Source organism: Sus scrofa, chromosome 2 (assembly GCF_000003025.6).
Source record: "Sus scrofa isolate TJ Tabasco breed Duroc chromosome 2, Sscrofa11.1, whole genome shotgun sequence".
NCBI classification, from domain to species: domain Eukaryota; kingdom Metazoa; phylum Chordata; class Mammalia; order Artiodactyla; family Suidae; genus Sus; species Sus scrofa.
The window spans coordinates 83,774,408-83,788,261 of NC_010444.4; the positions used below are offsets into that span (position 1 = coordinate 83,774,408).

The 13,854-nt window shown below is 39.3% G+C and overlaps 2 protein-coding genes across 4 annotated transcripts in view; one reads left to right on the forward strand and one right to left on the reverse strand.

Annotated features, from left to right (window-relative positions):
- Positions 1 to 10,355, forward strand: part of HEXB (hexosaminidase subunit beta) — a 39,500-nt gene extending 29,145 nt beyond the window's left edge. The window contains 9 exon segments of the mRNA NM_213921.2: positions 2,245 to 2,346; positions 3,207 to 3,336; positions 5,197 to 5,377; positions 5,788 to 5,874; positions 7,318 to 7,390; positions 8,035 to 8,209; positions 9,561 to 9,651; positions 9,796 to 9,900; positions 10,190 to 10,355. Coding sequence (NP_999086.2) covers positions 2,245 to 2,346; positions 3,207 to 3,336; positions 5,197 to 5,377; positions 5,788 to 5,874; positions 7,318 to 7,390; positions 8,035 to 8,209; positions 9,561 to 9,651; positions 9,796 to 9,900; positions 10,190 to 10,250 — 1,005 coding nt within the window. The 3' untranslated portion in view covers positions 10,251 to 10,355.
- Positions 1 to 13,854, reverse strand: part of GFM2 (G elongation factor mitochondrial 2) — a 73,379-nt gene that overhangs the window by 3,890 nt on the left and 55,635 nt on the right. The window contains exons 20-21 of one of the 3 annotated variants that reach the window (XR_001307056.2): positions 11,119 to 11,301; positions 10,502 to 10,736 (exon numbers count right to left, since the gene is read on the reverse strand). Coding sequence is in view for 2 of the 3 variants with exons in the window: in XM_013994896.2 (XP_013850350.1) it covers positions 10,608 to 10,736; positions 11,119 to 11,301 (312 nt within the window). In the remaining variant the exon portion in view is untranslated. Of the gene's footprint in view, positions 1 to 5,017; positions 10,737 to 11,118; positions 11,302 to 13,854 lie in introns of those variants that run through there. The other 2 variants (XM_013994896.2, XM_021084448.1) reach the window with 2 other exon arrangements.

The window sequence follows — 13,854 nt, forward strand, 5'->3', positions numbered from 1 at the left end:
TTTACCCCCTTAGTTTTTGCACACGCAAATGATTCTTGCCTAAATCAGTTATTAGTAAGATGGATGCCAGGTGGTGACTTTTCTAATTCCATTTATTAGTTGGCATTCATTATTTTTTATTAGTATGCACTCGGGGATTGCTGTTTTACTAGTGGGTTATAATTGGCTGCTCTTCCTATTTAATGGTCAAACTGTCTCAGCAATGGCCAGCCCTACTCCTTCCAGATGGCTCTTGCATCCTTTTGACAGGTGCCCTTCTGTCTTTGAGATTCTAGGCTCTTTCCCAACTAGACTTTTCTCCAGGGAACCCTTTGGATAGTGTGTGATACTATTAAAGCAAAATATGGGCTGCCAAGTACCCACTGCTCCTAAGCCTGGTCTCAGGTGACAGAGCTAGAAATATATGTATGTCCTTACACATTTATATGGTCACATACCCACCGATCCTTACCTATTTTCATATCTGTCCATGTGAGGAGTTGGCAGACTATATATCCTAATGACCAAATCTAATTCGTCATCTGTTTTCACTAATGAAGTTTTTACTAGAATCTAGCCACATCCATTAGTTTGTATAGCATCTCAGTAACGAACAGCCAGATCATGTTTGACAGGAATCATCTGACTCACAAAACCAAAATATTTACTATCCAGCCCATATATAAAAGTGTACTAATCCGTTTTCTATTAAGATCCATGAGGGACTCTCTTGTCTGACAGTGAAAATCCTGCCATTATTCTCAATATATTTACATTTACTTCTTTGGACTATTCCCTTGTGTATAAGCTATTTCCAAAATGCATCAGCAAATCTCTTCAGCCTTGATAAAGGAGAATGGAGGCAGTAAGTTTTGACTGTCAGGTAGGGTAAATCCTTCCCCTTATGATTTTTTATCTTTGTCATGTAGTCTTTTATACTCTTAGATACATATTGTTTCTTCCTACAGAGTATCTATAAAATCAATGTCAGTTTCCCTCAGAACTTATGACACTTTTAATGAGCACTGTAAGGAAGGGCTGGCACGCCAACCTCAGAATTGTGGGAATTATGTCTCACTTTCCCTCTGCTGTTCCCAAACACAGTAGTAGCAACCAAGAAGTATTATCCATTCTTCCCTAACCTCTAAATTCTTGGAATTTTAAGCTTCCCTCCACTTAGGGCAAAGCTAGAACTGTTTAAAATAAATATGAATTCTGCATAGACCTTTGTCTTTTTGCCATTTCTTGGGCCGCTCCTGCGGCATACGAAGGTTCCCAGGCTAGGGGTCCAATCAGAGCTGTAGCCGCCAGCCTACACCAGAGCCACAGCAACTCAGGATTTGAGCCGCGTCTGCGACCTACACCATAGCTCACGGCAATGCCGGATCCTTAACCCACTGAGCAAGGTCAGGGATTGAACCAGCAACCTCATGGTTCCTAGTCGGATTTGTTAACCACTGAGCCACAACGGGAACTCCTGCATAGGCTTTTTGAAGACCAACATGCCATATAAATATTTAAGATAAATAATTTATACTTTACATCCTTTCCTTGCTAAAAAGAAAAATTTAAAAGGAAGCAGAAACATTGGAAACAATCCTAGATGTAGATCAGTAAATTAGATTGTATAATATATATGGTATGTAATTTTTTTCCTTTCCTCTCCCCATTGGTAACTGCTAGTTCTCTGTATCTGTGAGTCTGCTTTTTGTTGTTGTTGTATCCACAAATTTTATTTTTTAGATTCTGTATAAAAGTATTACCATACAGCATTTCTCTGCCTTACTTCGTGTGGCATAATGCTCTCCAAGTCCAGTCACCTTGTTGTAAATGGCAAATTTTCATTCTTTATGGCTGAGTAGCATTCCATTGTATATAGACATACCACATACTGCTTATCCTTCCTTCTGCTGATGGACCCTTAGATTGCTTCCATATCTTAACATTTGTAAATAATGCTGCTATGGGCATTGAGGTATCTGGATGTTTTTGAATTAGTGTTTCTGTTTTTTTCTAGATATCTACTCAGGAGTGGAATTGCTGTGTCATGTGGTAGTTATGACTTTAGTTTTTTGAAAAACCTTTATACCCTTTTCCACAGTGGCTGCACTAATTTACATTCCCACCAACAGTACAAGGGTTTCCTTTTCTCCACATCTTAGCCAGAATTTACATTCTTTTTGATGATAGCCATTCTGACAAATGTGAAATGATAATCTCACTGTGGTTTTAAGGTATATAATTTTTTAACATGTTTGCTTCCAGGATGCCATGGCTTTTAATAAGTTTAATGTTCTCCACTGGCACATAGTTGATGACCAGTCTTTCCCTTATCAGAGCATCAATTTTCCTCTACTAAGCAGTAAGGTGAGTGATTCCTATTAAAAATGTCTGTATACAAAATTCTGGAGTATAGTTTCTTTAGAAGTTTGCAGCTTAAGTGTTTCTTATGGATAAAATTAAATGTAAAAGTTAGATATTTGTGGTTTTAGATTTTTTTTAAATAGGCTGTCTGAGCATTTTAGATCCACAAAACTGTTACGGTTTTAAAATCATAATGTTATTGTAAATGTGTATGTATACAATGTACATATAAATGTATACAAACACACATATATATATTTATATATTTCTACCTTGAGAAATGTGCCACAGTAACACCTTTAATGGACCTTTATCTTTAGTTACCACCAATATTGAGTTCTGATTTTTTTAAGGGCCATTAAAAGGATCAAGGGTAATCTTTAAAAAAAAAAAAAAATCATCATCATCAAGTCACTTATCAGAGCATTGTCGGGGGGATTTTTTAAAGTTAACAGTAATTAAAGTAATTTTGAAAGACAGCACGTTACGCTTTATAGTAATGTGTGAATTTTGATTCTAAAACTGATAAGAGCACTGTAAGTAGAATTTTCACTTTGGAGTCAAACATTTTATTGCTCTCTGCTGTATGATTACCTGAGACTGAAATAGCGTGATGGTAGACATTCCTGAAACAAGAGGTGCCGGTAGAGAGAGTTCCATCAGTACATCCAGAATCAACCCAAAGTGTGCTGAGAGCTTATTAAGATACAGTAAACAATTTAAATGAGTCATCCACCATCACATGGAACTATTTAATACTTTGTGGTCCTTGAAAAAATCTGCCAGCAGATATCAAACAGAACTGTAAATAATGTCTAAGTACACTTCGTACATTTTAATGTTAATAAATGTGACTTTTACAGGGAAGCTATTCTTTGTCTCATGTTTATACACCAAATGATGTTCGGATGGTGATTGAATATGCCCGAATACGAGGGATTCGGGTCATGCCAGAATTTGATACCCCTGGCCATTCACGGTCTTGGGGAAAAGGTAAGGAGTGGATTTTTGAGTTGCAAAAAGTGAACATTTGCGGTCCTGCATCTCTTGACTTGGTGTTTATGTTTGCTCCTTTTGTTCCTGCGATTTGTAGGAAGGTAGTACTCTTGATAATTGTAATTCAGTAACCATTACGTGTCTGTGGGGAGCAAGTCACTCTTACCTAGGCATTGCCTGAAGCATAATCACAAGGGATAAGGGATGATCAAAAATGGTTACAACTAGAAGGTAGTAAGTGAACTACACAGTATCATGAATGACGTCAATCTGGTAGAGGGAATAACAGGAAAGGCATTTATTTGGAGTACAGCACAGCAAAGAGTAGGAGGTATGGAGTTCCCATCCTGGTGCAGTGGTTAACGAATCCAACTAGTATCCATGAGGGTGCGGGTTCGAACCATGGGCTCACTCAGTGGGTTAAGGATCTGGCGTTGCCATGAGCTGTGGTATAGGTTGCAGACACTGCTCAGATCCTGCGTGGCTGTGGTGTAGGCCAGTGGTTATAGCTCCGATTCGACCCCTAGCCTGGGAACCTCCATATGCCACGGGAGCGGCCCTAGAAAAGGCAAAAAGAAAAAAAAAAAAGTAGGAGGTAGGGTAGGGTGGCAGAGAACTGGCTCTGGAGTTCAGCTGCCTGGGTTTGAATCCCACTTCTGCTATTTAGAAGCTGAGTGACCTTGGGCAAGTTACAGAACATCTCGTTCTCAGTGTTCCCATCTTTAAAGTGGAGATATTTGCAGTAGCTATCACGTAATCTTTTCTGAAGATTAAAGAATGAATGAATTTTTTTTTTTTTTTTTTTTTTTTGTCTTTTTGCCATTTCTTGGGCCACTCCCACGGCATATGGAGGTTCCCAGGCTAGGGGTCTAATCGGAGCTGTAGCTGCCAGCCTATGCCAGAGCCACAGCCACGCAGGATCCAAGCCAAGTCTGCAACCTACACCACAGCTCACAGCAACGCCGGATCGTTAACCCACTGAGCAAGGGCAGGGATCGAACCCGCAACCTCATGGTTCCTAGTCGGATTCGTTAACCACTGTGCCACGACGGGAACTCCTAAAGAATGAATGAATGTAAAGCACATAGCAGCACACCTAGCATTTATAATTGTTAAATAAGTATCATTAGACATGAAGAGTGGGAAGTGAGTCTGAAGAAATACAGTGTAGAGGGCCCTGGTGAGGAGTGTGGGCTTCATCAGGACACAAGAAAACCAGTGGAAGTTTGAGGGGTGTGATAGGCACCACACTTCAGGGAAATGTATATACAAGTGGTGGATTGGAAGGGGAAAGAGATGGAAGGTCCTAGCTGGAATGCTGATTGCAGGGATGGAAAATAATATTCAGAACTGAGAGATGTTCTGGAAATAGACTCCACAGAACTTGACAAATGACTAACTCCAGGAGGAGAGGGAGGACTGGCCTACTGGAATAAGAAAATCAGGAAAAGCAACAGGAGGAGATCGGGGAAGAGAATTTGGTTTTTATTAGGTCGTATTTGAAGTGAAGCTAGGATGTCTAATTGTGTTCGATAGGGAACTAAAGACTGAAGCTCAAGAAAAAGGATTGGAGCAAGTTGAAAGATCTCGGAGTCATTAATATTTGAAATAATTATCTGAAATGGGTAAAATTCAGAGAGAGGCTGATGGAAGGGAAGAGAGGGGTACAGAGATAGTATTCAGGAAGCAATTCTCTCTTTTATTTGGAAGAAATGACATAGTAATTCTTAGTAAACATGCTTATCTTTGTATAAAGTCTCTTAGAGCTTCCACAAAATAAAGTAGTATAATCATGCAAAGCCATTTCTTTGTGACGGAAAATACTTCTTTACAACAATTCTTCATGTTTTCCTCCAGGCCAGAAAGACCTCCTGACGCCATGTTATAGAAAACAAGTTCTCTCTGGGACTTTTGGACCTATTAACCCTATTTTGAATACAACTTATAACTTCCTGTCTAAATTTTTCAAAGAAATTAGTACCGTGTTTCCAGATGAATTCATTCATATTGGAGGAGATGAAGTAGACTTTGATTGTTGGTACGACCACTTGTTAAAACTTTTTTGAACTGTGGCACACGAAGTAAGGTAGAGAGGTCTCCACGTGAAAGGGGAAGATGAGGGGGTAACATCTGTAAGGTTTTAACTTGGCAGCACAACTCCTGAGATGGTGAATTTTTGCAGAATGTACATACGGGTTATGTGACAAGGTAAAAGATTTTAGGAAGGAGAATTAAGATGAAGAAAAAAACGGGAGAGTTAAAAAAAGGCTACATATAAAATTGTTTTGCAGTGGAAAACTAAGATATCTCAAGTTTTTAAGCTTACTTTACTCTCTACAAACCTAATAGTTTAAAATCTGTACAGATAATGTGAGGGGTATATGTTGCTTTAAGAATACTGGGCATATTAAACTTTTACTGAAATTTTCATCACTATTTTTGTTTAAGGGCATCCAATTCAGAAATCCTGCAGTTCATGCAGGAAAAAGGCTTTAGCAAAAATTTCACTAAACTCCAATCTTTCTACGTGTTCAAGTAAGTTACTTAAAAGCTTCCTTCTGTTTTTATTTCATCAGTGCCTTTTGTAGGAGTTTGAGCTGTTACTTAGTACTATTTTAATTTCTCATTTTCTCTTTACCCACTGCCAAAGTAAAGGTGTTACACTCTTTGTCATACATAGATGAAAAATCATAAAGGAGGGAGCAGTAGCCACTCTTTTCTTTAAATCAGTAACACGGTGACTCGGATCCTTTTGCAGTAACTGTTGAAACATAGGACAGCAGTCATCTTTTACAAGAACGCAAAACCCTGACTTTAAGCCTGCAATTCTTCGTCACCATCCAGCCCCTAGAACACATTCCCTTTGTCAACTCCAGCAGCTTCTCTTTTACTTTATACATATCCTGTCTGGTACAGGAGCCACAGCCACTGTTCCTATTTCAATTAAAGAAAATTAAAAATTCAGTTCCTTAGTCCATATGCCACATTTCAAGTGTTCAGTTAACATCCCCATGAGGCTAGTGGCTCCCATGTCAGAATGTACAGAAGGACATTTCCATCACTGCAGAAAGTTACACTGGGCAGTGCTACTCTATACTAGGAAGCAGTAAACTCATCCTGTAAAGGGCCAGACAGTGGGAGTTCCCAGTGTGGTTAAGAACCCAACTTAGTGAACGTGAGGGTGTAAGTCTGATCACAGGCCTCGTTCAGTGGATTAAGGTTGCAAATGCAGCTCAGATCCTGTGTTGTTGTTGGTGTAGGCCAGCAGCTCTGATTCCACCCCTAGCCCAGGAACTCCGTATGCCCCAGACCCAAAAAGAAAAGGTGGGGGGCAGTCCCAGATAATAAATATTGGGGACTTTCTGGGGCATATATGTTCGTGTATTTTTATATTCTTTTTAAACAATATTTTACAAATATAAACAGCATTCCTAGCTCCTGAGCCATTCAAAAATGGGCTGCAGACTCTAGTTTGTGAACCCATGCATCGAACAAGCCTAGATTCTAGCTTTTTCCGTTAAGCTCTTTGTGTGATAGTCTAATTGTTATTATCCTGCAGAGCACCTGCCATTGTCTGAATATCAGGGAAAAACTGTGGATTGGTTGTCACCACTGTTGGAAGTTATTTAGGTGACATCTCAAGCTGGTTTCTAGTTTCCTTTATTCTAAGATACCCATGAGATCACCAAACACTGCTTTTGTACACTCTTCGGAGTTGCCATATCTACCTGTCTTTGGGGCATGTGTAGCTCATTCATTCAGCAAATAACAAACTCATCTGCTGGGTCAGGTTCTGAGCCATGTGCTAGAAAGAAGGACCCAAGTGGGCCACCACCCAACTTTAGCTAGATCTGTTGTAAAGCTGATCTGAAAGGCACTACTCCGTGTTGCAGTCCTTGGTATAAAATGCGCATCCCTTGGACATATCAGTAAGCTTTTGTGATCTGGAATAACTTTGTGATTTTTTTTCAATGGTAGGATTTCAAATATGATTTCAGCCATGAAGAAGAGACCCATAGTCTGGCAAGAGGCTTTTGATGGCAGAGACAAGGTGAGACAAATGAAGACTGAATTTGATTCTGAAGATATGTGAGAGATGTAATACTCTAACATCTTACATGGCCAGAACCCTAATGAGGCTATCCTCATAATGTTGGGGCAATGAGCTTACTTATTAATTTAAGCTTTTGTTAGGCAAGAGCTGTATGCTGAGACCAGTGATAGGGTATCTGTTGCATTTCTTCCATGTACTTCATTCTTTAGTGCCTATCCTGACTATCTCATGAATCACAAATTGAAGGGCTGTGAAGAGCATTCCCTTTCTCAGAAGGGCAGAACAACTATGTCTTTATTGCTGTTATTTTAAATGGCATTTCTGACATAGAATTCTTTTTCCTCTAGGGCAATTTTCTAAAGTAGATAAAACAATACAGAAGAAATGGGACTAAAGCCTTAATTCATTATACCTGTATGGTATCACATATGGACAAAAGTTAAATATCCAACTTTCAGGATATTTATTTTTGGATAATTTTAAGTCCCTATAACAAATAGTGTTTGACATTAAGAGGAAAGGAGGAAATGTTGCTTTTTTCAAGGATCTTAAGTTACTTTCTTAGCTACAGTGCCTTTGAACTTTTAATTTTTTTCCACTGTAGTTGCTAGACCTAATAATACATATTGCAATTTTAACAGTTTATGCCCGGCACAGTAGTTCAGGTATGGAAAATAGAAGACTATAAATGGGAACAAAGTCTTATTACGAAAGCTGGCTTCCCTGTGATCCTTTCTGCTCCATGGTACTTAGACTTGATCAGTTATGGACAAGATTGGAAGAATTACTATGAAGTGGAACCTCAAGATTTTCCTGGTAAGTGAAGCAACAACCATCATTACTTCATTTTTAGGTTTTTTCCCCTATCTTCCTACCAGGAAATCCTTCCTAGATACTGCCTACTAACTATCCTTCCTTTCAAATTTGATCCTTGATTTTGCTTGTGTATACTTAAACAGACTGACCTCAGTCTTGTTTTAAACTTTATGGAAGAACTTCCCTTAGATTTTAGCTCCATTTTTACTAAGACTTGTTATCACTCAACATTTAAAGACACGTGACTGCATTAACCTCTTATCTCCTGAGCTCCATCTCTCAGGTATGATACCTAAGCAGGGATCTCGTCCTACTCAGCGATTTCCAGGCTCTCAAACCCCTTTCATAATAGAGCAGTTCTCTTTGTCTAGTTTTGTACACTAGACTTTTATATAAAATTTCTTTTGAGGAACAGGATTCTGTTAAAAGTTTCAAAACTGGAGTTGTCACTGTGGGTCAGCAGTATCCATGAGGACAGGGGTTTGATCCCTGGCCCCACTCTGTGGGTTAACGATCAGGCATTGTGGTGTAGGCTGCAGGTTTTTTTTCTTTTTTTTTGTTTTTGTCTTTTTGCCATTTCTTGGGCCGCTCCTGCGGCATATGAAGGTTCCCAGGCTAGGGGTCTAATCAGAGCTGTAGCCGCCAGCCTATGCCAGAGCCACAGCAATGCAGGATCCGAGACGCGTCTGCGACCTACACCACAGCTCACGGCAATGCCAGATCATTAACCCACTGAGCAAGGGCAGGGATCGAACCCACAACCTCATGGTTCCTAGTCGGATTCGTTAACCCACTGCGCCACGACGGGAATTCCTAGGCTGCAGTTTTGATTCGACCCCTAGCCTGGGAACCTCCACTAGCCTTGGGTGTGGCCCTAATTAAAAAAAAAAATTGTAGGCCTATTAGGAATTTACATAACTCTTCCTCTAAAAAAGCATTTGCTGAGAATCAAAAAGTCATAATTACTCTAAGACAAAGTATTAGATACTTAGTCTCTTTAATACCAAGAGAAAGATTTTGAAGGCAGGAGTGGTGGTTACTAGTAGTCCCTGCCATACTATACACAGGCAACCAGGGGATAAAGGTTTCTGCTGTCCAAATAAGTTTGCATAAAACCAAAATACAGTGGTATCTTTAACACTGGCCCACCCTCTTACTTGACATATACTGGCTACTGGTTCAGTGTGGGAATAGCTTCTCACCTTTTTTTTGTGCCATACCCATGAACATCTCCCAAGGTCCTGTTGACTACACAGGAGAAAAAATTGTCACCCTAGGATAACAAGAGAAATCAGCATTGCCTCATACATAAGCCTCAAGTTGCAACTTCCTAACAATGGTTTTAATGTAGGTTCTGACAAAGAGAGAAAGCGTGTCCTTGGCGGAGAAGCTTGCCTATGGGGAGAATATGTGGATGCAACCAACCTTACTCCAAGACTATGGTATGAAATTTAAGTGATAATATTTGAATTAAGGTGCCTAAGCCTTGCGTTTCTATCCACTAGGAATTTCCCAAGCATCTGGTTTGCCTATTTAAGAAAAAATGCATTTAAATTGTGTTGGGAGACATGTGATTTAAATTTTAGGCCTCGAGCAAGTGCTGTTGGTGAGAGACTCTGGAGTCATAAAGATGTCCGAGACATACATGATGCCTACAGCAGACTAACCATTCACCGCTGCAGAATGGTCAGGTAAGACGAATTCATTTTTCAAGCTAGGCTATGATGAAATACAGCCTGGTTTTTAACCTTATTTAGTATTAGCTAATATAAACAGAAAGAGTGATTTAATCAAGAGAAATTGGGAGCTATTTTTTGTAGCTGAGAGAACAGTACCTCCAAGGAGAACATGTTTGGACTTTCATCTGTTTTTTTCAATAATTATTAGTATGGTTTAGTGATTCTGAGTTGAGCTACTAAGTTCCTCAAGAGATGAGTTACATCAACCAAAAACATCTTTTGTATTTTATCTGTCCTACAGGCGAGGAATAGCTGCAGAACCTCTCTTTACTGGCTACTGTAACCATGAGCACAGAATGTAAAAATGAGCTGAAACAGAGGAGGGAGAAGCCCACAGTAATCTGTACTACAATCAATATGAATGTAATACCATGTTTTTGAATAAAATATCTTTTTTGTTGATTAAACCTCTGTCTTATTATATATAAAGACTGACACCTTTCTTGTGAGAGAAGCTTAAAATCAACCAGCTAAAACGTTGTGCTATTACTCAATATATTCTAAAGGACCGAATCTTGACTACTGACAATAATAACTGCATAGATATACAAACCTTCACCATCTGTGCCACTGTCCATTTGCAAGTTCTATCATTTAAACTGTTCTCACTGGAAGGAGGTAGGGGTGCTCCTGCGTTTCTCTCCAAGGACCTCATGTACTTAGGTCAAGCCACTTCTCCGGCTGAGCAGCGTACTTTGGTCTTGAGGATTCATGGCTTGATAATTAGACAGCTCTAAGGCAAAAGTAGCCGAGCCTGATGTTAACGTCCGAAGCACAGTAGAATAACCCTAATCAAAATAATTGATTTTAAGTCAGTTTTCTCAGCAAAATTAAGCCTTAAGTCTCTCTCCCTCCAGATCTTTTGTCCATTATCAGGACAGGTCATGAAAGTGCGCAAAAGGAGAAGTAAGATAAGTGCCTGGAATGGGAAAAGTGGTCGTTTCGGCTGGTGGCACCTTTTGGTACAGCTCACCTCAACCTTTGTGGTGGACTGGAAAGGACTCCCAGCAATTTATGTCCAAAGTCACAACATTTCCCAATGACTAAAACTTTGCATCAGAGCTTTGATGCTTCTTTCAGGTTTACTTATTATCTTTTTGCTAAGCATATATATATGTACCCTTGATATGAGAAAAGGGGGGGAGTACTTTTCAGTCACAAAGTACCTACCATAATTTCTGCTAAGGGAACAAATCCAATAACAACTTTGTTGTCCTGACGAGTCTGGATTTCCTGAATATTCCCTCTTCTTTGTGCCAGATCTGCTAGGACAGGGCTGAGATAATCTCTAGGTACTGTAACCTCGAGATTCATCAGGGGCTCCAAAATTTGCTTATCAGCTTTCTTCAGAGCCTATAAAGAAATCACTGAATGTTAACCCCTCTTCCTTAAATTGCAGATCAAATTTGTTACAAAGGTAAGATGCATAAAAACAAATATTGTTCATACCCCTAAACCCAAACCTTTAGCAAAAAGATGCAAGCCTGCTTTAAAAAATCCAAAACTTCACTCATTATACATGCATGATAACAGCAATATATCTCCAGACCTCTTGTATGGTGTGTTGTAAGGGCATGCTTGGCAAATTCTGAATATAAAGAGCACCTGTGAACATGTGCCCAGAGATAAAGGGAAAAAAATGTGTTTGCCCCTTCAGAGACATTTCTTCATATTTAAACTTTGTTTTGTTTTTGATGCTTATAGTCTGTGCTACAAGTCAAGGCAACCAAAAAGAGAAATAAAGGGGATAGCTAAAAAAGACACTAAATTTAGAAGCACATTCTCCTTTTTAAAAAAAAGATTGGAATCTAAAATTCTGAACAGATATCTAAGGCCAAGAAGAACAAGCACATGGAAAGGAAAGAGCTAAAACACCGTAGGGGTGGATAGGAAGTGAACAAAACCTGGGGAAGCAGCAGAGGTACAAGGATTATTGGAGTCCCAGGCAGATGCACCATTACATCAGGCAAGGTGGTAAATGGGTTTTGGATGGCATTTGTAAGCACCATACTAACTACTGGTGGGTTTGATTTTAAAAGCTATCTAGCCTACTGCTCCAGCCTGTCAGAGTCAAAAGTAAGTAAACAATTTCCTATAAATTCTAAGCCTTTGTTTGTCAGGTGGAGGTAATAAATTTACTTAGGAATGGAAACCAGATAAAATAGCCAGGGCTCTGGAAAGTGCCCTCTGCTTTCTCTGGGTTTGGCTGATCATGTCTTTCTGCTCCCTTGCCACTTACTCACTTATAAAGTCCCAAGGGCTTTAGAACTGGGTGTTATCATTGCCTATATTGCCAAGTAATGCTTTTTCACCACCTCCTCCTTCCTCCCTGCCTCCTACCCTCACTATCATGAAAAATGGTCAAATTAGTAAAAGCAACAGTATATGATGCCCTCTATCATAGAAGCTTCAAAAAACACAGCACACATACATGGTCAAAACAGCTATGGTATGAACAAATGGTAATCTCTCAGTTCTTCATAGCTGATGAAGCCTTTGAGATCCCTAACAATAGAAACAACGGAATTATAGAAAAAGTATCTAATAGTCCTTGAATGAAAAGATTACTAATAAATGACAGGTACCAGTAAACAACTAAACATATCCTCGGTATTTCTGCAATTCTTTCCAAAAGCTTTGTGCTGCTTTACATAGTATCTTTTAGAAACAACACACTAACGTGGGAAAGAGTTAAAAATTAAGAGGGAACATGCCACAACTAAGGAAAGAGCAGAGTTCTCTGTTAGTGAACGGGACATAATGTGCTCCCGGGTCTGTCCTTAGTCCTCTTTTTCCACGGCACCACCGCCTAGTTACAAAAATAGCTTCTCCACAAAAAAATATATGAAGCATTATTAACTTCTTCCAGGTGGAAGAAGCTTCCCCACTAGATGAAGTTTAACAGGAGCCACAGTACTTCTATTGGTAGCATTTTACTTAATGAATTAAAGAGTATTCTCCTCTATGACTTTTTTTTTTTTTTTTGACCACACCCACAAGATGTGGAAGTTCCCAGGCCAGGGACTGAACCCATGCCACAGCAGTGACAATGCCAGATCCTTAACTAATAGGCCACCAGGGAACTCCTATTATGATCAGATTTTGAAGACTGGCCCATACCCTGGGGCTTTGGGTTAATTGAGAAACATCTCATCATCTTTCAGGTTACTGTTATTTCAATATTAAAACCAATGTCAGGAAAAACTCTTAAGAACTACTGGAAGGTAAATATTTTCAACAATTTAATCATGACCACAGGTGAGATTTCTAACTATATGCTTAGGAAAACAAAACTTAAATAATTTTTCTTGTGGCTACACCTGTGGCATATAGAAGTTTCTGGGCCAGGGATCAAAACTACATTGCATTTGCAGCCTGTGCCACAGCTGTGGCACCACCAGATCCTTCACCCATTGTGCCAGGAGAAAACTTCCAAATAATTTTTCAAAGTGTAGGTTTTTTTAAATCAAAAAAACTCGTTAAGAAATATGAATTTGAACTTACATGAAAAAGCCATTAAACTTCAGCCTCCCTAAGTCTAGGGCTTAGGGTGTCTAAATTAACTTTATAACTATGAAATCAGATAAGGCTATGGGAAAATCAAGTCTCAAACACAGTCCAAAATACTAGACAATAGTTATAAAACCAAGTGTGTTAATGTAAAATCAGTCACCCAGAAAACTAGAATATTCCCACACTGAGAACGCACGTAATCAGCATTCATCACCCTGAGGTCCTGGGGGTTAGTCCAGCTCCAGTAAATAACTGGGCAAGATACTCAAGGACATATCCCAGGTAACCACACCAAGATCAGACTCCTTTATGCTCAGAAAAGGAAAATGCTTATCTGATCTGTCATTCAGCAGGACTTACTAAACATGAACTTCTACATTGGAACTAACATTA